This window comes from Callorhinchus milii, unplaced genomic scaffold (genome assembly GCF_018977255.1).
Source record: "Callorhinchus milii isolate IMCB2004 unplaced genomic scaffold, IMCB_Cmil_1.0 Scaffold18, whole genome shotgun sequence".
Classification (NCBI taxonomy): domain Eukaryota; kingdom Metazoa; phylum Chordata; class Chondrichthyes; order Chimaeriformes; family Callorhinchidae; genus Callorhinchus; species Callorhinchus milii.
In genome coordinates, this window is record NW_024704759.1 from 13,624,233 (window position 1) to 13,649,387 (window position 25,155).

General features: G+C 43.7%; 1 protein-coding gene across 4 annotated transcripts in view; it reads left to right on the forward strand.

The window, feature by feature from the left end:
- ppp1r16b (protein phosphatase 1, regulatory subunit 16B) overlaps positions 1–23,989 on the forward strand; it is a 31,531-nt gene extending 7,542 nt beyond the window's left edge. For 3 of the 4 annotated variants that reach the window (XM_042341787.1, XM_007905199.2, XM_007905200.2), the window contains exons 2-11: positions 2,508–2,953; positions 10,040–10,110; positions 15,345–15,490; positions 15,965–16,068; positions 17,811–17,935; positions 19,051–19,176; positions 20,607–20,682; positions 21,018–21,147; positions 21,404–21,572; positions 22,805–23,989. In XM_042341787.1, the coding sequence (XP_042197721.1) occupies positions 2,707–2,953; positions 10,040–10,110; positions 15,345–15,490; positions 15,965–16,068; positions 17,811–17,935; positions 19,051–19,176; positions 20,607–20,682; positions 21,018–21,147; positions 21,404–21,572; positions 22,805–23,326 (1,716 nt within the window). In that variant the 5' untranslated portion in view covers positions 2,508–2,706 and the 3' untranslated portion in view covers positions 23,327–23,989. Of the gene's footprint in view, positions 1–2,507; positions 2,954–10,039; positions 10,111–15,344; positions 15,491–15,964; positions 16,069–17,810; positions 17,936–19,050; positions 19,177–20,606; positions 20,683–21,017; positions 21,148–21,403; positions 21,573–22,804 lie in introns of those variants that run through there. The other variant, XM_007905202.2, reaches the window with a different exon arrangement.
- The last annotated feature ends 1,166 nt before the right edge of the window (positions 23,990–25,155 follow it).

Consider the following 25,155-nt stretch of genomic DNA (forward strand, 5'->3'; position numbering starts at 1 on the left):
GCTCTCGTGTAGGATAATGTCTTGAAATACTTGTATTATAAAAATCCCTTCTGGTGTTTAAATAGCAAACCAGTTTTACATAGAATTACATATAATGTTAAAGCAGTGGAAACAGTCTGTTTGGCACTCCAGTTTCCCCTCTCGCAAACTCTTCAACTGCTCTTTTTTGTGTAGCAAATGGTGACAATCAGTGTGTGAAAGAAAAGTATTTTTATGCGCATCGAGGTGATGTTTGTGCTGAGAAACAGAAAAAAGTTTCTCCATTGTCAATGTCAAGCCGTGCCATATCAGTTAGTTTCCTTTGTATGATGAGATAAATCCCTTTAAAGATGTATATTCAGAGATCACTAGCCATCCTTGTGATCTCTCCCTCTGTCTCACACACACACAGATCCAGACACACGCAGTGAGACCAGCTAGGGCCACCCTACCCATTAGAGCTTTGGTTTGTAGGGTTAACAGGAGCTGAGTGTGAGGATTCCCTGCCCCCAGTGACAGGTCTGATCTTCCAAGTCCTGCTGTGCTCTAAGTAGAAGGATGCTGCATTCTTGAGCAATAAAGCAATAAAGATTATGAGACGTTCAGTATCTCCAGCACCATGTCACACTGCATCCATTCCTGCTCTATTTCATTCAAATTGTGCTTGTGCTTTGCTTGTAACTAATAATTTGCTTATAATTAATAATAATCCTTGCATTTAATATGGCGAATTTCTGAAAGCATTGCAATTGACACGTAACAGCATAGGCCCCAAGACATCAGTCACATTGTTGGTTGCAATCACTGGACAGGGGCTGGACGGTTCATAGGTTTTTATAATAATCCTTGCATTTCATATTGCACCTTGTCACGTCTCAAAGCGCTTCACAGAATATGCCGTAAAGGGAAATGACTATATTTTGTGGGCGAATGCTTCCCCAAGTCCTGACAAGTACACCTGCCAACTCCTTCCAATCATGAGGTCTTCAGCCGGAGCCCCTCGGGATATCTGTGTAGCTGCCACCTGGTGTTCTGTACGTTCCGAATCACATTTGTACTGGACGTTTGTCACAAACAAACCACTTCCTTTCATCGTAAAATCTAATTTTCCCCTATCAAAGTGAGGAAACGCTGCATTCTGTCGCTTGTAGCATTTGCTGCTCATTCGGGTGTTACTGTGTGATGAAGGGCAGGGATGTAGGAGACGTGGTTAGAGGCTGATAAAGATTCAAGTTAAGGAAACCAAAGATAAGGAGTAACTGCTTCACCTGCAGAGCTGAAATAAACAGCTGGGTGGAGTAAGTAATCAGACATGAAATCGACAGTTTCTTGACTCAGATAGTGTACACAGACATAAAATATCTTTTCCCCTCACAATTGCTACCTTTATTTGTCGAGGGTACTTAACAATCCCTTCAGCCTTTCTGCCCCCACCTTATGGAACTCCATCCCACAGTCCCTTCGCCTCGCTCTCTCCTTCACCTCCTTCAAGTCCCGTCTCAAACCTTTCCTCTTCGACCGAGCCTTTGGCCACCCTCCTACCCTCCCTCTCCTCCACCCTCACTAACCCCGACACCCCCCAGCTTGGGTCCAAATCCCTAACTGTCCAGCGTCTTAGGACGTCCTCCCAACGTGAAAGGCGCTGTGTAAATGTCATTTGTATTGTATTTATAATTTCTTGTCTGCCCAGAACGCAACTTCCTCATTCTCGGGTGCAGTTCCTGGGCACCAACCATGTTCTTCAGCCCTGCCTCAGCAGCTATTTTTCACAAGTGAATCAAAACATACAGTCAATTCACTTTACAGTGTATCCTGTGAAGTGCTTTGAGACGTCTCGAAGACGTGATGAGGCGCTGGGTCATTATTGAGACTTTGGGATCAGCAGGTTATCCCACGATATGGGACAGCACCGCTTATTCCTTTCCGGACCTGACATTTAAATGCCACCACTTTACAACACAGCTCACCCACGCACAGCAAGACACCTGGCAGGTTGTTTCTCCCCTTCTCTAGCCCAGGAGATACGAAGACTCATTACCTGTGCTCGCATTCGTGCAGATTGCATGTCCATTGTAGAATTCTCCCACTCTTTGTGACTTACTATCCCACAGGGTGATGGGACTTGAGAAGCAAAACCTAATCAGTAAGTCAGTAGTTTCCGTGTCATGTGACGTCCTCCAGACGTGGAAGGCGCTCTACAAATGTAATTTGTTGTTATTGTTGTTTCTGACTTGTAATCTAACAGGTTTCTCTTGGTTTATAAATTCACTTTAAATTCACTTTACAGTCTATTCTCTGAAGCGCTTTGAGACGTCTAGAAAGCGTGAGAAGTGCTATATCAAATGAAAGGATTATTATTTGTTTATTATTATGTTATTTGAGCTGCCCGATGTGTTGCAAATGTACAAAATCCGTCAGTGAATACATTTTGGAGTGTGTTTATGGTACGAGCATCGACGTGTATTGTAAGTGGTGGATGATGATCGCAGTAAAAGGTTTAATGATCTTTCTTGTTTTGCACGTTGCAGGGTACAGCGATGGCAAACTCCAGGCTCGTTCTTGAATCCTGCCCACGCTTCACCAAGAACAGCTATAAATAACAGGAACCGATACAGAGCCTCCGTTAACCGAATGGTTGATGAGTGAGTGCACAGACCTCACCCCTCTGTGTTGTCCAAACCTATCCCTCGACCGCCTGCTCCCAGTTTCTCACAACTTCCCTTGGCCATGTCAAACCATGTGGAACTCCTGACAGAGCTCACGTTTCTGGAGAGGCTGCCTGCGCCTGACCGCCTGAGAGTGGCCAGGAAACGTCGGACCCAGCAGCTGAAGAAATGGGCGCAATATGAGAAAGAGCTGCACAACAAGAAGCGGAAAACGGACAGAAAGAAAAACGCATCAAGTCACAAGCGCGTCTCGTTTGCTCCCAACATCACTCTCCTGGAGGCTTCTGCTCGCAACGACGTGGAAGAAGGTAAGGTCCAACCTTCAGTCCAATCTGCATTTAACCGTGGAAAAATCTCTACTGTAAAATACTACTGATGCTATAATTATCCTTATTTTCTGTTGGGCCTTGGAGATGAGCTTTTCAACCCTGATCTCTCAGTCTATGTAAGCTTTTATTTCATCCAGTGAAGCTTTCATTCAATTAGCTTTGAGTCATTCTTTAAGTGGCCTCATTTGCGATGAGTCAAAACTCTCAAGAACCGTGCTGTGATGTTCTCAACGGGAAATATAATTACTTCCTCATCTGATTGAATCCGCAGTTAAAGATTTCAGTCTTGTGTGAAGATGTGTTGTCATTTTCCTCTGCTGTCCCTGTACTGGAGGCAAAGGTTTAGTTTACTAACGGCATCTGAAATCTCGCCTTCTAACCTTATAAATTCTTTCAAAGTTCAGGTCTCGCAAACATTTCTCCCTTCCCAGCCACAAGAGGACACAGGTTTAGGGTTGCAAAGAGCAATTTCAGGACAGACACCAGGAAGCATGCCTTTACCCAGAGGATAATCGATGACTGGAACTGGACAATAGGAAGAGTGGTTGAGGCCAGAATATTGGACAGACTGGAAAGTGGTTGAAAGAAAAGCTTGCAGCCGCAGATTTTGACAGAATGATTCACAAAGTTAGAAAGTAAAGGGTCCAAGTTGTCTAATTTTAAAACCTAAACCACCACATACTTGAGCTGCATTAACATTATTTTATTTAGATACACACAGTACTTGACCTGTGATTGCAGTGTGGTTGCCTTGCAGGCTGAAGTGGTGGCCATGTATCTATCGACGAAGTTTGAGCAGAGCAGTTATCTACTGAATTGCGTTTAGTTGAATTTCATTCTAAACTTAGTTTTAATTCTACTCTTTCAACCGATGGCTGGCAATTGGTTGCCCAACAAACCTGGGGGTAGAAAAAAATTAATATCAAAGATGGAACACCCCAAAATAGCCTCTTGAGTAATGAAATGTAGCTGGCTGTTGCTGTGCCCATGATTCATGCAGTCTCTTCCCTCTCTTGAGTTTTATGCACTTGATTATTCGGTTGTGCACAGCTGTGCACCCAAAAAAATTCTTCAATGCAGGTTTCCATAACAACCTGAAGGCATCTGGTGATAGCGTATTGCGCACATTCCTGCTTTTCTGAAGCACAGCCAGGGGTCTCCTGAGTCGTAAACTTTCTCCTGCCTCAGAAGGTGTACTTTATTCAACTCCTCGTACATATATATGTATTTGTCCGTCAAGCTTGTGATTGTGAAAGCTACAGCAACACAAACGCTTGCACAAGTTTCTAAATTCGGGGAGCAGAGGAGGAGAGAGGCTGGAGACATCATTAAGCAGGAACTCGGCTCGGTTCTGATCAGTACAATTACTTCCTATTCTACCCGAGCTTCATATTAAACGACACAAACACACTATCTCTTTTTTTCCCCCCTGAAATAATTGAGAAACATTGTACCAAAATTGGCATTTTAAACTCTTCAGGTGGAATTGGGATAATGTCCATTTGTTTTTCTCTCTTGTACAGCTTCCTAATTGTGCTCATCACACTAATGGAGCAAAACCTGCCCAAATTAGCTTACATTTGAAGAGTACAAATGAGATTTAGTTTAGTTTAGGCAGCAATTTGTCCCGAAAATTGTTCAGTTCAATGGGTTGACAAGCAAGCCAGTTAATGATCTGTAGGCAGCTTGTTAGAAATGTCATTCTATTTAATCTCCTCATCAAGTAATAATATAATATAATAATAATAATCCTAATCGAGGCGTTTCAAAGCTCTTCACAGAATATATTGTAAAGTGGATTACCTGTGTATTTTGTGGACGGAACGAGGCAGCCAATTGCGCACAGCAGTGTCCCACAGAAGTTGTGGATTGAATCACCAAATTTTTTTTTGAAACCCAGAGATAATTGAGTCGTAAGTTGACCACGATGAGCTACAGGTGAAACAGAAGAAGGGATGAAAACAGCACATAAACACTCTGATTGACAGTGTTCCAGACAGATGGATCACACTTTCATTTTCTCTTCTTAACTGTTCCTGGACTGGCTTCATGAAACTGTTGCTAAAAAATGCTAAATATTCTGTGTCATGTGGTAGTAGGCAATGTGTTTTACCTTCCAAAGTTTTTAGTCATTGGGCATTGATCCTTCCCTGCCTCAGTCAAACAAATTGAAGATGCAATATTTATGTGTGGTTGTATAATTAATTTATATACTGTACGATGTATATATTATATATAGCAGCATGGAAAATGTATGTGGAGGGAGGGAGTCTGGACTGCAGTGGAATGTTGGAAACTAAAGGGAGACCTATTTATTTCCAAATGTGTTGTGCTTTGATCTTCTTTATGTATCAAGAAATACATTAGTTCAGCCCTGGAGGCACAAAACATTTCTTGCACATGTTGGAACACCAGCTGTAGAGTTTGAATGCTTTAATTGCAGAGTCCCAGATGCTGTTGGACTCTCATCCTTTCTAAATCAGACTGGCTTCTGCTTGTAAATATTTGGCAGTACCGCACTCAGCATTTGCCCTCACTGATTATCATGTGTGCAATATCCTCAATGTAAAACCGTGATATGCTACGACAGCTTCTCATCGAAATCATGCCAACATGGGACTCTGTCCACTGCAGGGGGTGTATGTGGCACATCATTACGAGCATGCTAACATTGAACAATGAAGTAAGTTGGACATTACTCCTTGCCAAGCGCACACCAGCATTGGATAGTATTATTGTGAAAATCGCGCTCTCGCTGACTAGCAAGCCAGCATCAGATGCAGCGTAGAAAATGCAGCATCAGGCATGGAGTACTGGGAACACCGCACACTGATGAGTGTGACAGCTTCGAGCAGTAACAGTCTACTCTCTTAGGCATGTCACCGCTTTTACAGATTGGCAGCAACTGGGAGTGTGCAGGTCACTGCTAAGTCCTGTACAAGCTGCCAAACAGCAAAACCATTATGGTTCTGCATTACCTGCCAAAGTTTGCTGAGAATTGAAACCTGGGCCCACAAAATAATCGAACGTAAATAATCAAACCTTAAACTGGAAAGGGTGTTTCTGGGGAATCTCTGATGATCATTGTGGGACTTTTCAATTGTCCTCGTTGCTTTGCTTTGACCTTCATCGTGATCCATTTGATATCCCAAATATGTGAGATTTGCACCCTGGGCAATGCTCCCCCTTTTTAGATTGCACAATTGTGCTTTTCGTGTTCCTGAAGACCCCTGTTTTAGAAAAGAATGTGTTTTCTTTCCACCAACCTCCCACCCCCTCCCCCTTCCGCTGCCTCCCATATGACTGCAAATTTGTTCCGTATGATGAGAGAGGAGAAAGTCTGCAATTAATTTTTCCCCACGTTTGAGTCTATTACACATCACAAGTGAGTTACAGCTTTACAAGTTGGTGGAGGAGGAAGGGAAGTGTGGTAGGAACTTAACCGCTTCCTGGATCAGTGTCTGCTTTTGCTGTTTGTATTCTGTGACTATAATATTGTGTCATAAAGTATTCCCCAGATTTTAGTCTGCCTTGCTCTTTAGGTTCCCCTGTATCAATGACTTGTCAAGACAGCAGCTATCTAGGGCTATCTATACTTCCTGGCCTTTGCTGACACTTTTGTGTTTCAAGATTTTCCTTGCACAAGTGCCCTCAGGTTAACTGAATCTCCAGACTTTTTCGTTCAATGGAATATTTATTTATGAGCCACACATACGCCAGTCACCGAATGTTCGTTAATTAAAAACTGAAGGTAAATCCTGTCTCTGTTACAGATGTTTCACGTTCCTTGTCTCTTGACTTGCACACAGTCTTTCTGTGACTATTTTTAGAGCAATAGATGTACTCTTAGGCACATTGCAGTTAAACCCATTCAGAACAAAGTTACTAAATTAGTGATAGCAGACATTAACTGGGGGACATAGGTTCCAGATAGTTGGCAAAAGAACCAGAGGGAAGATGAGGAGATTTCTTTTTACACACGGAGAGTTGCTACGGACTGTAATGCACTGTCTTAAAGGGCCGGTGGAAACAAATTCAATAACAACTTTCAAAAGGGAATTGGATAGGTACTTGAAGAGGAAAAAATTGCAAGGATACGGGGGAGCAGGACTGATTAGGCAGCTCTTCCAAAGAGCTGGAACAGGCACGATGGGCCGAATGGCCTCCTTCTGGGCTATAATATTCTATGGTTTTTGAGCTCTGTAAAAGTTCCTGGTAACATATTCCAACTCTGGATTCCCTTTTGTTCTAGAGGATGATACAGTTGACCATTTTCTATCAGATCTGGTGCCAGAGGCACAAAGACCCATTGTGGTGTCTCTTCTTGCTTCCCTGGTTGAGATCAGCTAACCACACGAACCAAGCATGACAACTCTTTGGTCTACAAGTCCCAATCCCACAACACATACTGCATTTACCAACCGAGCCATCAGGGAGCCCAGCGTACTGTTTCGTTGCATTTGCCATTATATAATTTCTAACGCGTTATATCATTTTATGCCTTAAGTGTCGTACGTTTTCACCCATGATTTAAAACAATATTTTTAATATATACTTAAAAACTAGGTTTGACCTTAAAAAGAAAAGATTAGGATAAAGATACGTTTGCTGTTATCTTTGCTGCATTAATCATGTAGATGTAATCCCTCGGGTTGTAAACAAGTTAAAACTTCTTGCAAGACACGTCTCCTTCAATAGGAAGTCATATTTACTCAACAGAAGTAAATGCACTGGGTGTGGGTAGGAAATGATTTGAGGTTTTTGATTTCCATTTGCTTAATAGCATTACATGCTTAACTCCTTCTATGCCAGTGACAAGCTAATCAGGGCCAGGGATGATGATGAGTACCTTGATCCTAGTGTTCACTTGCTTTTTCATCACGTTAAAGTGAGTCCTGATTTCAAAGACTGGTCGGTCATTGGATGCTGAATGTAATTTTGATGTGTTGAGATTTTGAAGTCTCTTAGGTTTTTCAAGAGCCAACACAGTTCATTTCACTGAAGCCAACAACATGATGAATGGATTTTATTTTCACAAAGCAAACAATTATTATATCAAACTATGCAGTGGAAAAGTAACTTGCACAGTTCACGAGCAACTCAAGTGATAAATGAATGTAGGAGCCCTGGGAGAGATGAACTAATGGACTTCGATGGAACTTTCTGAGAATTGTAAAACCTGAATTCATACTCTTTGCTATTACAGTTATATTTAATGCTATTTTCTATTATTACATAATCACTCAGCTTCACAGGGATTGTTAGGGGGTTCTGTTTAATATTACAGACGTGCATTAAAAATATGTCCCTGCTATAGAATTAAAATGACCCATCCTGTTGCAACCATTGTTTCCCCAGTGCACAGTGCCTGGCCTACATATTGAGAGATACCAGCATTTTGCTCTATTAGAGGTTAAGTGAAGCTAGAGAACATTCAGCCCTAATAGCGGACTTGCATTAGAGGAAATGTATTGCAATGGATCTCTGGAGATGTAATTGCCACTCTGACTTGTCTCTTCCTACCATTAGTATACAATATTTACTGTATCTCTTGTACTCTTGACTTTGTCATATAGGCACTTGTTGTTGTACAGTATGACTACTGTGAGCGCCCCTCATGCAGGCTAGCATCCCGGAGTGCTTGACAGTGGCGGAGCACGACGGGGAGGGGGGGAGCGAGGTAATGGTAGGCATGGTCGAAGAGGAAGGTCCAATGGGCAGGGTTGGTGAAATGTGGTGCTCCGTTAATGTAGCTTACGCTCACTGTGGCCGAGTGATTGCACTGTTGATCTCACTTACTGTTGATGTCACATCACGTTGACTAGGGAACTACTGGATTGTCTGTGCTGGCTTGATCTGGGCTCAAGCAATCAGGAGGTAACTGAGGTTAAGAGCAACCGTGTGTAAAATGACATTGTGTTAGATTCTATTTTCTTTCAGTAAATTCTGAATCTTGGAATCTCACACCTGCTCCACAGTCCATGGGCACTTTGGTCTTTGTCAATGTACAGCAACAAAATACTTTAGGTTTGGATTAAAGTGTTGCAGCTGTTTTACAATATGTCTCAATATATCAACCCACTGTAATGACTGTTGGTTGTCTATTTTGAGCATTGGGGGCTATCACAGCCACTCGCACTATTAAATTGGAATCAGTGATTAAGTCTATGCTTAAGTCTCCAGAGAGAGCCAGTCTAGCCATTAACAGAAAGCTTGAATTAAATGGCTATCATATTGTCTTTATGTAGGATGTGTCTTGTTTATGGTTACAAAGTTATAGAGAGTAATATGGCACAGAACGAGGCCATTCAGTCCAACTAGTCCTTGTCAGTGTCCACACCAGTCCCCTCCCATCCTCTTCTATTTCTCTATTCCTTTCTCCCTCATGTAAGCAGCACGTTTTCTCTTAAATACACTGATGCTATTGTGGAAAACTATTAAGTCTTAATGTGTGATGAGCCTCTGTTTGGTGTCATTGTTCAGCAGTGAGTTGTCTGTATCTTCACATCATTGAGTGTCATCTATTGAACACAGACAAAGAACTGGATGCTTGGCTACCATACCCTGATTCACAGCACTATATAAAAGTTACCGGTGTAAATACAAGCAGGAAAGGAGGAATAATGAAGGAATGATTGCTGCAAACATCTAAAGGCAGTTCACCTTCCTCCTCGCTTCTCTCCTTCTCCTGAAGGAATTTTACTTTTTTTCCCTTCTTTCACCGACAAAAACGTACAGTCAATTCACTCTACAGTATATTGTGAGAAGCGCTTTGAGATGTCTCGAAGACGGGATAGGCCGCTGTATTAAATCCAAGGATTATTATTATTATGATTATTATAATTGGTATTTTGGTCCCATGGACACAAGTTGCTCTAATACCTTCTCCCAAATATTCGCACATTACTTGAGGTGGTGCCTTCTAGGAGGCTACTCGATTGTGATTGAATATTGGCTCTTTCCACACCAAGCCTAATGCACATCACTTTAAGCTCTTTTAGTTGCTGTTGGTTTAAGGCCAGGGCTCTATACTGTAAACAGTCATCTCCATCCTTTTCATTGCAGTGCGCCAATTACTGAAGAGAAACATAAATCCAGACCTATCCAATGAAGATGGACTCACTGCACTGCATCAGGTAAAGAATAACCTTTTGATCACTTTGGACTACAGGAGGTCTCCAACGGTGTTTATGTGTCGATGCGGGAAAGTGCCCTCGGGACAGGCAGTGTCAATGAGAGGAGGTCAGTCACGTGTAAAAGATTCTTTCACACTCTGCTATGGAACGACATCCTAGAACTTGGTCTGAAACAGCTTGTTAGCATCAAAAGGAATACTAGCAACTGATTCAACAGTTGAGGCCAGCATCGAGTGAATTAATTTGGTTCAGCCAATACTGGTGTCAGTCCAAATCCACCCACCCGCCCCCCCCACCCCACCATCGCTCACCCCCCCCCCCCCCCCCCCCCGGTCTGTGCTGGCAGACCTGCACTGCACATTTGAAGTGGGCTGCACGCACACTGGCTTCTAATTGCTGGCAAGCTTCCAAGTACCACAGGAACTCAGAACGCTGCTCAGTATTCAATGGCAGATGTGGCATTTTTAGTATTATTCATAATAATAAAAAATAATCCTTACCTTTAATATAGGATGTCTCCTAGGATATACTATAAAGGTGTGGTGATTGTGACTTAAATTGCTGCCCCTTCACCTAGGGGGACACCTGTTCAACTGAAAACAAGACCTATGAGCGGAAAGTCTCCTCTCTCTCTCTTCAGGAAACTTTTCACTGCAACTATTTTTTGCACTTATCAGTAGAAATGATACCAGTTCTGGGGAATGCAACATGTTCCACTTTTTAGACGCACTGCTCGTTGCTGTCAGGTTAGCGATAACTCAGGGATTTGCAACTCGCCTTGTGTTTCATTAGGGGAAATATTGCAATAAATCATGTTTTGATTCTTAAGGGAGGCATTGGCAGTAGACATGACCTCACTTGATTATACGTGGACACCCTCTGTCTTGCCTCCTGATTTCAGATAAGGCAAATATGTTGATGTACACAAGGACAGCCCCCACACTGGCTCAAGCCTGTGAAAAACCCTAAACTCACTCGTCTCATCCTGTAGAAACCTCTCGGTGCTGACGTTCCAGAACAATCGTTCTTTAAAAACTTCCAAATAAACCCCACAGCCAGTGTACACATAGCAAAGTCTCACAAACAGCCATGAGATTTTTTTCCATGAGAAAAAAAACAGCGCTCCACCCAGAAAACATACAGTCAATTGACTTCACAGTATATTCTGCGAAGCGCTTTGAGATGTCTCAACGACGTGATAAGGCTTTATATGAAATACAAGGAATATTAGTATTAGAATAATATATTACACGGTGAATAAACAATTTATCTGGTGGATTCCTGGCCAGAAACTACTTCCCTTTTCTTTCTGAATAGCGTCATGGGATCTTTAACATCCACCTGGACAGGCAGAACTATAATATCTTACTCGGAGGATGTTATGTCTAGCATTGGAGAACTGATCTGCAGTCTTAGCCTGGACTATAAGCTCAAGTTCTGATATGGGGCTTGAACCCGCAACTACAGAGGCAGTAGTGACATCAAGTGAGCCTAGCTGACACACTTGTGTGTATTAGATCATTTGAGTTGATGCAGAAGCAACAACAACAACAACAAGATTCCATTTATAGAGCGCCTTTCACGTCGGGAGGACGTCCCAAGGTGCTGGCAAATATTGTAGTGCTGGGAAGGGGAGCAGCTGTTTACCAACTGAATAACCTGATGTGAGTTTGTCACTGAGCTCCATCTGGAATGGTTTGTGGGCTGATAGTTCAGGCCAACATCGACCAGCACCAAAGGTCTGAATAACATTTCTGTAATTTAGTGGTTAGAGCACTCGACTGGGTTCGATTCCCGGGCAGGACGAAACCTTAGGCAAGTTTCCTTACTCCATACACACACACACACCTCTGTTTATCTAGCAGTAAGTAGGAACCCAGTTGATATTCGATTGGCAGATCACTTTTCTGGGAGTAATAATTCCTTCAAAATAAACAAATAATAATAATTTGGTCATTCAATCCACGGCTGTTTGTGGGAGGCTGCTGTGCACAATTGGCTGCAGCGTTTCGCCCACAAAACATCCAGTCCATTCACTTTACGTTATATTCTGTGAAGTGCTTTGAGACGTCTCGAAGATATGATAAGGTGCTATATCAAATGCCATGATTATTATTGTTATTTCCCTGCCTTCTGCTCCCGTTTGGGCACTTGCTATCAGGGGAACAAGTGGCAGCAGAGCTATGTTGCTGGTGCGGGAAGGAGTCACACATTGCATCCCAACATTGTTCACTTCTGCCATTCGTTCAATAGCGCCTTTGTTTGGAAAGTATTAGCACAGATTCCTGCAGAAAATTTTCCTTTTTTTTTCTTTAATTCTCTCATTGTTCCCAGACAAAGGGGCCGTTGTTGAGCCTCAAATGTTAGTTAAAGTGGAAAAAGTTGCTGGCGTGTTTCGACACGAGACAAGAGACTGTGTGCGTGAGCTTTTGTTGGGTTTCTGAAGAACTTGACAATGTTTATTGTCAGTGATTGCCAAGGTGAGATTTATCTGAATTTGCCAATCAAGTTTTATTCGTGCATCTGTGCTGACAGGTTTTCACTGAAAATACTTTGCTTACTTTTTTCCTTCTCTTCGCACTGGCAACTGTGAAACATTTGTGGAAGTTTCTAACAACGATTCCCGCTCTGTGCTAACTTATTCTTAGCTGGAGTGGCAATGGGAGAGTATTTTAATCATAATAATGATGAAAAGAATATTAATCCTTACATTTGATATAGCGCCTTATCATGTCAAAGCGTCTCAAAGAACTTCACAGAGTTTTCTGTAAAGTGTAGTGACTGTGTAAGTGAACACGGCAGCCAATTTGAGCACAGCAGTGTCCCACACCCAAGCCATGAAGTGAATTAACTTTTTCTTAATCTTACTGTGGAGACCTTGAAGAAGAGCTACTTGGGCCAGAAGGACAGGTGTTAACCATGGAACCTGATCTCAACTAGTGTCAGTGCTGCCCTCTGGTTTCTTCCTAAGTGGCCATTTTCATGTGTTGCCAGAGAATGAGTGTTCACAGACTAGTTCATCACAACAGCTCAGCCTCATCTCATTCTCATCTGACATCCACACAAGCTCTCTCCAGAGATAGTGGTGATCAGGAGCGGGAACGTTGATTGATTCCATCTCTTGCCCCCACCTTCCCCCCCCCCCCCCCCCCCCCCACTTACTCCTTTCCCTGAAGCCAAGTGCAGAATTACAAATGTAGGATGAGATCAACTAATGCAAAAACAACAAATGACATTTACATGGCACCTTTCACGTCAGGAAGATGTCCCAAGGCGCTGGACAGTCAGGGATTTGGACCTGAGCTGGGGATTGAGATCAGGAGGGGTGGAGGGCAGGGAAACTAGGGGTAGGAGGTGACCGAAGGTGAGGCTTGGCGAAGGGACTGCGGGATGGATTTGAATTTGGGACTTTCCTTATCTCTGGACTCTAGTATTACTCTGGGTAGTCACTTCAACTAACCAAGACATCAGGGGGAAGCTCTGGTCTGTGCCTTTAACAGTGTTGATTAAACTGATTGATGAGAGAGGGCTTTCCACAGCAGCACTGGGAGATTTACTGCCAAGTTAATCGGGAATTGAAAGGGCTTATTGATGGCAAACAGTAATCCTTGAGAATTTCAGGAATTTCCATTATTATTTTTTAAGAAGGGCTGCGACTGGCCAGTTCGGTCTCAGTCCACAGGGGAAAAGTTTAAGGTACACAGCAAATCCCAATCTTTAGTTTGGATTCCATGGTTCACGCACAAGTCCAGTAAAAATGCAAGTGTTACAAAAAGCAGTGCTTACTTTAATGAAATGCATCTCAGTGGGTCTTAGGATTGCGTCATTTTTTTGATATGTTAAAAAAAAAGTGTCCTTTCAGGTCACAAAGCTACAGTGTGACAAAAAGAACGTAATAATAATAACAATCGTTTAGTGTGATACAGCGCCTTATCATGTCTTCGAGACGTCTCAAAGCGCTTCACAGAATCTACTGTAAAGTGAATTGACTGTATGTATTTTGTGGGTGAAACGCGGCAGCCAATTGCGCACAGCAGCGTCCCCACAAACAGCCGTGGATTGAGTGACCAAACTATTATCATGCACTTGAACAGCTTATGGCCTGAGTGTGTGTTGAGCAAAGTCTGGCAGACAATGTCGCAGAACACAGGCTACAGGAAGTCTGCTCCCAGCAAAAAAAAAATCACGATTCGAGTGCGGCAGAAAACAACAACAAATTACATTTGCATAGAGCCTTTCGAGTCGGGGGAACATCCCAAGGCGTTGGACAGACCTTAATTTAGGGAGGAAAAATAGTATTCTTACACAATCGTCTATTTTGTCCTTTGACCACGAATGCCACTTGAAACAGTGCTTTGCGCTGGGTTAGTTATTTCCTTAAAACCTCATTTCTCGCCCCGCCTCTTCCTTCTCGGTTAGTTTTACTGGTCTCATTGGAAGAGACCTCAAGCAGCCGAAACATTTCCTCTTGTCGCTCGGCTTCCGTGTCACTCATGTTCCCGCTGTAATGTTCTTCAATTCGGCCACAGTGGACGTCTGGAATTATTGTGTTAACTCGGCTCCTGAAACTGATTAAAAAAAGTAAAGGGTTTCTGGCCTCCTGTGCTCACAAGAAACTCTTTTTAAATACTCCCTTTTTTTGTCATTCATTGCTGGAGAGCCGGAGAGATGCTGCAGCTGAACTTCATACATATCCATTTTTTGAACTGGAACAGAACCCATCAAATTGCTCAAATAGCAAAATCACTGCATTTCAGGCATTGGGATTTTTCTAAATAAAGCAATCAGGATAGGAGTTTATTATTATTCTTTGCATATCTGAAATATTACCAACTGAGAACAGTCAGAGGTGTTGATGCTTAGCAGTAAATTCCTCTAATTTCATGTAAAACAACAAGCTTACATTTTTATAGCTCCTTTACCATATTGAAACATCCCATATTGAAGCATACGCACAAATGCCAGCAGGTTATACAACGAAACTCAGCGTGAAGCTTGTGTGTGTCTGGCGCAGGACAAGAACATGCATTACAGCTGTTTGTAAGCAATTGGCTGCCGTTTTTCGCCCACAAAGTATACAGTCACTGCACTTGACTGCAGTTTCTGTGAAATGTTTGATACGTGTCGAAGACGTGTTAAGGCGCTTTATCAAATGCAAGGATTATTATTATTATTGGATAATGCTGTCCTTGTGTTGTCTCCAGGTGCTGAAATGTCTTGCTATTTCCTCCTAGTGCTGCATAGATAATTTTGAAGAGCTGGTAAAGCTGCTGTTGGATAAGAAAGCAAACGTGAACGCAACAGACAACGAGCTGTGGACTCCGTTACACGCTGCAGCCACGTGTCGACACACCGATCTGGTGAAGATCCTTGTGGGGAGGTGAGTGTTCCTCCAGCCTGGCCAGGAAATGACCTTCAGTGTCTTTACCGCAGAAATCACCAGCGTGGCTTTGATAGCTAACAAAAGGGAAGTCACTGTGGAGTATAAGACTTTGTCCTACAGGAAAATGACTGGTGGGGTTGTACCTTATGTAGCAGGAAGTAAGTTCCTTCAGGACTCCATCCCACAGTCCCTTCACCTCCCTCCCTCACCGCCTTCAATGCCCGTCTCAAGACCTTCCTCTTCTACCGCACTTTCGGTCACCCTCCTACCCCCCACCCTCCCTGCCTTCCACCCCTCCTGATCCCAACCCCCAGCTCTGGTGCACACCCTGAACTGTCCAGCGCTTTGGGACGTCCTGCTGACGTGAGAGGCGCTGTGAAAATGGAATTTGTTGTTGTGGTTGTAAGCGATGTCTGATAATTGGGATGATGCTGGCAACGCCCATGATCTCACTGTTGCTTCTGTCCGCAGGGGAGCAAACCTGCTGGCAGTCAATGCAGATGGGAACATGCCCTATGATCTGTGCGATGATGAGCAGACCTTGGACCTTCTCGAGACAGCGATGGCCAACCAGGGTAAGACAGAGGAGGATAATTAAACAGATGGTTATGTAGGTCATGAGAATGGCCTCATCTGAGCACTGGTACAGGGTCAGTTTTTAACACTCGAGACCCTTATTCCTTATCCAGGTTGCCTTATGCAGAAACAGATTGAATAATCCATTAGCTGATTAAAAGCTTAAAGGGGAGAGGAAGACACAATGTAAATGTACTGTCACATTGGAGGAGACCACAAAAAAATATGGTCTAAAACGATTAAATTATCAAATAAATCACACACTCAGTGGCTTCGCTGCATACAAATGTGCTCTAATTCTCCCTTTCAGATCCTCTTCAGCATTTTGTCGCTCTTCTTCCCGATGCACCTACACTTTTACACTATTTTATGTGCTCATTCGCTCACACACACGCCTCTCCCAAAAGGACCTTTTTAAATATTTTCTATTAAGCATTCCAATGGGAGATGGAAACGTTGACTCACACTTAGCCTAATTATTCGGGCGTACCATTTTCAGAATGTTAACCGAGATAGTTGGTTCCAGCTCCCCAATTAACCAGCCATTACATCAGCTGTTAGTTAGGCCAGCGACTGAATACATTATACAAAAATGAGAGGCCACGGAGAGAGGAAAAGCACACCATTCAGTGATCTGTGTGGTCCATGAGTGATGTAAATCTCTAATGTACTGAACAGAGGCAGCAGAGACAACTCATCTGCCTGACAACCGGTCAGTGGTCTGATTGCTGCTAATGGTAAATGTGCTATTTTGCTTTAGTTGATTTAAAGGCAAGGAACTCTCCAAAAGTTCAAGTGTAATCTATTTGTTGATTTAATTCCCCCTCACACTGTGATACCTTGTTGCTCTGCTCAGTGTTTTTCCATCTCTTCCATGGTCCGGCGTTCTACAATCAAATAATAAGACTTACATTTGATTCAGCGCCTTATCACCTCGTTGAAACTTCTTGACAGGATATACTGAACAGAATAGTGACTGTTTATTTTGTGGGAGAAACTCGGCAGCCAATTGCGCACAGCAGTGCCCTGCAAACAGTCGTGGATTGAGTAACCAATTTATTATTATTATTATTTCTATCTTTGTAACTGCAGGACGTCAAAACATTGTGACGTGCTTCACGGCAATTGCTGCCGCATGTAATGACTTTTCTTTGAAGGCAAAACACCACAGTGATCAGAGGGCAGGTGTGAGACCGGGTGCTGCTGTTGAATATTGAGTTGGGAGAATTACAGAAGTGATGTTTTTTTACATCACTATTTTCACAGCTGGTAAAACTGATACCATCTTTCCAGGAGGTAACTGATTCCACTGTTGACAGTGTGTGTGTGTAGGAGGAAGTCGCTCCTGACTCCGTGTGTCTTGTAAGTAAATCCAGGTGTAAAATATTCAGCACGTTACAGTTACCTTATCATTGCCTCATCCCGAAAGCGTGCAAGGAACTGATCCCCGCTGATCCCTATCTTGATTTCCAAGGCTTAGATCCTCTCCTCTATCTCTGCAAATTTTAGAGGGTTACAAATCGCCTGAGAGAGTCCGTTTCATAGAAGCTGGACACATTGCTCAGGCATTTAATAGACTGCTGTTCTCAGTCGGCTGTCGTGTTTCGCCCACAAAATATACGGTCAATTCACTTTACAGTATACTCTGTGAGGCGTTTTGAGACGTCGCAAAGATGTGATAAGGCACTGTATCAATTGCAAAGATTATTATTAATATCATTATTATTGTTATCTTCTTCAGGGATCACTCAGGAAAAGATCGATGAAGTCCGGGCGGCCACAGAGCAGCAGATGATTGCAGACATCACAGAAGCAGCTCAGGCCGGAACAGATCTGAATGGAACAGACTCACACGGAGGCACCATGGTAAGCAATGCCAGCAGGAGGAACAATCTACTCGAGGCATCCTGCTGCTCGGTAAATGTGAAGGATCATCAAAAATGTGTGGGTCAAGGATCAGGCAAATTGATTAGTTGATTAGTGCAACCCTCCTCGCTGTTTGTTTTGATGATCTTGTGGTGTACTCACTCACTGCTGTGTGGGAATGTGACCTGGCCATTGCTATTTGAGTATATATATATATATATATATGTGTGTGTGTGTATTTTTAAATGTTGTTCGTTTAACGTCATGTTTAAATCGACTTTTCTCCTCACTTGTAAAACAAACAGCGATCTAGCTACGGTTCCCACAGGCATTAATTGCCCTACGGTAACATCCCCCAAAAGTGGCCGTTCGTTCTTCACGTATGAGGCTGGACACATGTGAAGAACAGTGTCAACAGTGCAGCTGTTTCACAGTGCAAGGTATCACAGCTGAGCCCAATCCTGTCCACCCACACACTCGTTCCTTGATGTGGGAACTCTGGCTGATTTCTCCTCCACTAGCCACCCCCCTTCTGTACAAACTGCACGGCCTCTATCAGTTCTGCAAACCGCAAAACCTCCAACCTGCATTTGGGGATCTTACTTTTTTTTAGTCAGTCCACTGTCTTGACACGTACAGAAACCCATCACCGTGCCTAACAGTCACCAAATCAAGCTGAGAATTCCATGCATCCTACCTACACCTGGAAAGAACCCCAGAGTGTACATTGGGGTAACTGCGGAAGTCTAACCAACTAATACGTCATAGCTTGCCATTGATGGCACCATCTGGCAAGCTTTCCCAACGCTTGTCCAGCTAGGACCACCCTTACCAGATAGGGCTTTGGCTTGCAGGGTTAACAGGAGCTGGGTGGGAGGATTCCTTGCCTCCCCCAGTGACTATATGTCTTCCTTTACTGTTTAAAATACCTGGTAATGTAATACAACAGAATAAACCAAAGCTAAATCTTCTGCTGTAAAGCAGGGAACTCCTGCTGGGAAACACCAGTCATGAAAGTAAATCCTTATCGTGCGGCTGTTGTTTCTTTACGGGAAATGGCTGGTCTCTGGGTTTACCGAGGTCTCATGAACCCCCTTTTATTTTCTTCCCTTCAGTTGCATGTAGCTGCTGCTAATGGTTACTGTTCAGCAGCTGAGCTGCTGCTCAAATACGGAGCTAAAGTGAACGTCAAAGACCTGGACCGTTGGGAGCCACTGCATGCCGCCGCATGCTGGGGGCAGGTGAGTGTGTGTTTGTGTGTGTTACAATTCTATGTAATAATAATAATAACAATCTTTGCATTTGATACAGCATCTCACCGCGTCTTCAGACGTCTCAAAACAATATTTTGTGGGCTAAACGCAGCTGCCAATTGCGCACAGCAGCATCCCACAAACAGTCGTGGATTGAGTGACCACATTTCTTTTTATATATTTATTGTGTGTGTGTGTGTGAATATACACATATATATACACACACCCATACCCACATATATGCAAAAGAATATTAGAGAATAACTGTGGATGAGATCTATCGTAAAGTTTGTCACACCTTTGACAGATTAAGGTAACTTCAGTTCCAACCTCATGTGTTTGAGCTGTGATGTGAATCTGATCTCAAACCTTGTCAGAAACCCCCAACCCCCCCGCCCCACCCACCACACACATCAACTTTTCTCCTCTCCAACACACACACACACACTTTCCAGCAAGGATCATTGGATAATGATGATGCTTGGCTGTTGTTTTTGTCCCTTTCCTAACGGGACCAGCTTTAGCTCTTCCTTTCCTCCTTCCCCACATTCCTGGCTGAGGCAGGATCAGCGGGAGCCAGACACTCAATCTCCCCCGAGATAGAATGTCTCATTTCCACACAGATCTCAATCCACCAACACAGCTGGAAACCTACACAATTCCCTGCTGAGCCAACTAGTCAGAGTGATAGAGAGCTCTGGGATTTCCCCCCAGTCTGTTACAGATTGCTGTGAAATTCCCCAATGGAGGCAGTAGAGCTTGAAGCTTCTACACAGTCTCAGTGATGGGCAGGTCTGAGACTTGTCCAATGAAGCTGGTGAGTTTGACTAACAGACAGCCCTGGGACCACCCAATGCAGATAGCGTATCTGAGTGACAGTGAACCTCGGAGCTCATCCAGCCGAGACACGTGAGTGACTGACGGGGGGCCTGGGAATTGAATGTTCTGACCTTTTAGTTGAGACTGAGCACTCGTGAGCTACCAAGAAACCCATCAATAGATCTAGTAATGTGATGTGCTGAATACCTGTGGTGGTGAATCCTACAGAGCGGTGACGTTAACATTGCTCTGTGTTGTTGAAGATTTGATTTTTATCACAAAGAACTGCAGTTTGTTTCTAAGTCATCTGCTTGGGTGGGTGAGATGCAGCTCAACAGCCTCTCCGTTGGCTCAGCTTAGTGGGACTACGTGTGATGCTGAATAATAAAGACTTGATTTGACTACAGGTTCTATTCTTGCTCTGTGCTGAAATAATAATAGTAATCCTTGGATTTGATATAACCCCTTTCCGCACCATCAAAACATCTCAAATTGCTTTGCAGGATATTTTTAGTGTACTGTAGAGTGCAGTGACTGTACTTTGTAGGCAAATCTATATGCTCCGAACAAGACGTTGGACATGCTTTTTCTTCCCACAGCTGCAGATCGCAGAACTGCTGGTAGCACATGGTGCGAATCTCAATGCCAAGACCCACCTGGAAGAAACACCAATTGGTGAGTCCATCACCGATGTCTCATTCTCTCTTCCCTCCAGGCAAATGTAGTGGAATTCCTTTCCAGACACATAATGCACTGAAACCCTTTATCTTGTCTCATTCGGTCGATCTGCACGGCAGATGGAACAGCAGTGGCCTTGCAATCACCTAGCCCAAGCTCACATTCTGGGTTCAGATCTGAAGATCGGTCACTTGGGTGAGCTGTTGAAAGGTGGCGTTTGGGGGGATGAAGGAGGGAAGGAAGGGGTTAAACTGATACGCGTTCTGGTGCCTGAAATGCCACAAGGACGGACGCGTGTTAATAAAAGTGCTGCTGTTGTCTCTCCACCGCAGACCTGTGTGAAGACGAGGAGTCCAAGGCCATGCTGCGACAGCTCAAACACAAGCACGAGAGCATCATGAAGTCACTGGGCAAGCAGAAGTCATCGCTGAGCAGGAGGACATCCAGCGCCAGATGTCGAGGGTTGGTACATGCCCTCCTCACCCGGCAAAGTTTTTAGTCGTTACAGTAATCAAACGAAAGTGCTGCCCCTGTTTGAGCGTTCCAGAAATGTTTATCTGAAGTCTTTCTGGATTTTTTTTTGCTCTCTACAGTTGAGGCTGAATGAAAGTGCTGCCGATATCTTCGGCTGCTATTTTATTTTAAGAATTCTTCCCGCCTCCCGTGTGAGGAATGCATGCGTGCCAAGCGTTATGAGGATTCTCCCGTTTCCTTTCAGAACGGTTGTGCGGAGAGCGAGCGTGTCCGACCGGAATAATTTATACAGGAAGGAATGTGAGCAGGAAGCAATTGTCTGGCAGCAGATGGAAAGGAGGGAGGAGAAGGAAATCCCAAGCAGTGATGCAGAAGATAAAGGGTCATCCAAAGAGCAGGAAAACGTTACCCAGGTAGGAGATTGAACTCCTATCTTAATTCATTTCAGATCGCAATATTTACAATATATTTGGTGAAGCGCTTTTGAGACGTCTCAAAGGCGTGTCATGTGCAAGGATTATTATTATTGTTATAATCATTTCAAACAATAGTAATAAAAAAAACGTTTTGTTAAGGAGAGCGTGGTGGTCTGGTTTGTCCCTTAATCATTAATAAAAAATAATAATAATCATACTCCTTGGGTTTGATGTGGTACCTGGTCACAGCACCATATCTCGTAGCACTTCCTGGGATTTACTGTGAAATGCTGTGGCTGTATTTGTAGGCCACGCAACAATATTCCCGCAAACAGCCATGAAGTGAATGGCTTACCTGGAGGCCGGTTGGCCAGGACCTTGATGGTTCCTGGGTCAAGGTGTGGAGGTTCTGAACCTGGGCACCAGATGGCGTTCCACCCTAGGAGACATCAAAGTGAATGGAGCAGCTGCTGTTAATGGCAGCTTCGAATCATCATCATCATCATCATCATCTGTGGAGTCCTGTAGCTCAGTGGTTAGAGCACTCGCTTTGCAAGTGAGAGACCTGAGTTCAATTCCAGGCAGAGGGCGAAACCTTGGGCAAGTTTCCTTACTCCACACAGAGCCTAATAATAATCCCTCCAAAAACCAAAAACAATAATAAATTGGTCATTTTCAATCTACGACTGTTTGTGGGACATTGCTGTGCGCAATTGGCTGCCGCGTTCGCCTACAAATATACAGTCAATTCACTTTACAGTGTGTTCTGTGAAGCGCTTTGGGACGTCCTCCCGACGTGAAAAGCGCTATATCAAATGCAAGGATTATTATTATTATTATTATTATTATCATCATCCTGACCTAGAGAGAGGGTGATTCTCGTTGAATCGCTAGAACCTTGTGCTGACAGAACTAGCCACTGGTAATAGATTGCCCGCTCAAAAAGGTTCGGAGGTTGCGCGGAGGTAGCCTGGTGAGCGGATTCTCCCGAATAACTACACAATGAATGTTCCTTACCCTGAATTTAATTCACCAGGTTTAAGAACACTCACTTGTGTAGCCGAACAGGTCAGCAGTTTTCTGAGTTGAGCAGCTGCCTTCAGGGCTGGGGAACAAAAAAATCCTTAACAAATAATTCAAATGGTATTATTATTATTATAAACGGTAGCATTTAATAGTCTTCAAAGTATTTGAATTTTCCTTGTACTTTTTTTCCCTTCAAAACGCAGGATTTATCGTCCGACTGCCCGGTAGAAAACATAACAAGTGAGGAAATTTCACCAGAACCCGTAGCGATAAATGATTTGGACCAAACTGAACCTGAAGCGACAGATGATTCCTTGACCTCCCAGCAACCTTCCTCCGGCACAGATCCCTTAAAGACATCTACAGTCACGGAGAAGGCTAACGGCCAAGTGCCCCACGGATACTGTGACTCTGCCCCGTCGGTGCAGTTAAACAAGGACAAGACCTATCAGACATTGGCAGAACTCAAGCGTCAGAGGGTGGCTGCTAAGCTGAAGAGACTTTCCACTCATGAGAGTTGCCTGGTTAATGGCCTGGGAGGTATATTGGAAAATGAACAACTGCAATCAAAGGCCCGTTCTCTGGACGCCAGGACATCTGAGGTTAACTCTAATGGGGACTCCTTCTACAATCCTGTACCCTACGGTGACCCGCCACTACTAAAGTTAAAGGCACCGTTGCAAGAGCCGGAGGAAAATGAACTGGTGTGCTGCAGGATTGTTTGAAGAGAGGGGAGAATCGTTCTGGTCCAATCTTGTTCCTGCAGTGATTCTTCCCATCTCCAGCCCGGCCCGAACAATGAACAACGATCATCAGGGCGCTGGGTTAAGGAAATTGCAATGAGGCTGTTAATTTAAGCACTGTTTTAATTCACCGGTTTTCCACGTATGGAGTTGCTGATTATTCAGCAGGTTAAGGAACACTCACTGTACAGCTACACAAAGTTCCTGGTTGTAAGGGTCAAGCACTAGATTTACATTACTGCACAGATTTCCTGCTCGTTCAGGACACAAATTTAATGTAACAGCATGAAACAAACCTTCGATGCCCCCCAAAAACTGACTGAATGTGCAAAGCTGTGCCACTATTCCAATACACTCTTCATTCAATCTGTCATGTAACTATCCCAATGCAATGCAACGCTGATTACATGTAGTTTCAAAGCAGAGTGGGAGCGATGTACATCGTGACTCATTCCAGATCGTATAACAAGACGCACTTTTGGAATGAACGTAATACTGTATAATCTTGTTTTATTTGTGAGATTTGCTGCATAAACTTTATTTTCAAGTCCCTCAAAAAGGTCTTGACATTCACTGCTGTGAAAGCTTTCTTATCCAGAGCACAATAGATCATAATAATATAATAATCCTTAATATAATTTGATACAGCGCCTTATCATGTTTTCGAGACGTCTCAAAGCGCTTGACAGAATATACTGTAAAGTGAATTGGCTGTGTATTTTGTGGGGCAAAACAATATCTTTTGTGAAACTCAGGTTTTATTCATTTTTCCCCCAAAAAGCAATTCCCTCCCTCCAGTGTTCTCCTGCCCTGGTTGCGCTCATTTCTGCTGGAATAGACTTCCACAGAGCCCAGCCTCATGTGAGCCTAGACAGTGAATGGTGGACCGAGGCAACTCCAATGGTTTTTGGATGCTATCATTTCCCTCAAAAAGGGTTTCTGGGGACCAGAAAGTCTTTCAAGCACAGAAATCATAGCTCTTTTACTCCACATCACCACTGAGCCATATCTGTTGGAAAGTGCACATATACATAGGCATTGAGCATGGACAGGAGTGGGCTCGGTTGTGATTTGATCACTGTCCCACCATTGGTGGTCGAGCCTTCAGCCTCTCTGCCCCCACCCTTTGGAACTCTACCCCGCAGTCCATCCGCCTCACTCCCTCCCTCGCCTCCTCCAACGCATATCTTAAGACCCCGCCTTTGGTCACCCTCCTACCCCCCCCCAGCCCTCACTGCCCTCACTGCCCTCCATTCCCTCCTGATCCCAACCCCCAACTTGGGTGCAAAAATCTGCCTGTCCAGCACCTTGGGACGGCCTCCTAACGTGAAAGGTGCCGTGTAAATGTAACGTGTTGTTGTTGTTGTTGTTGTTGTCGTTCTCCCCCCTCCCTCATGACAGCATATCTTGACCAAATAAGTAACCACCTGCTGCGAGATATTGGAGGGAAGCTGGACAGCAACTCGAACAAATTGATGGGAGAGAAAACAAATAGCAACAACAGGAAATTGTCTCGGATAATCCAATAATAATAATAAAAATATCAATAATAATCCTTGTACTTGATACAGCGCCTCATCACATCTTCGAGACGTCTCAAAGCGCTTCACAGGATATACTGTAAAGTGGATTGATGGTGTATTTTGTGGGCGAAATGAGTCAGCAGTGTCCCACAAACAGCCGTGGATTGAGTGACCCAATTATATATTTTTTAATTTTAAGGTATTAAATATGAATCCTGCACAATTCCTTTCCCAATTTTTTTTTAAAAAGCCTGTCTGTGTGTGTCTATATGTGTGTGTGTGTCTGTA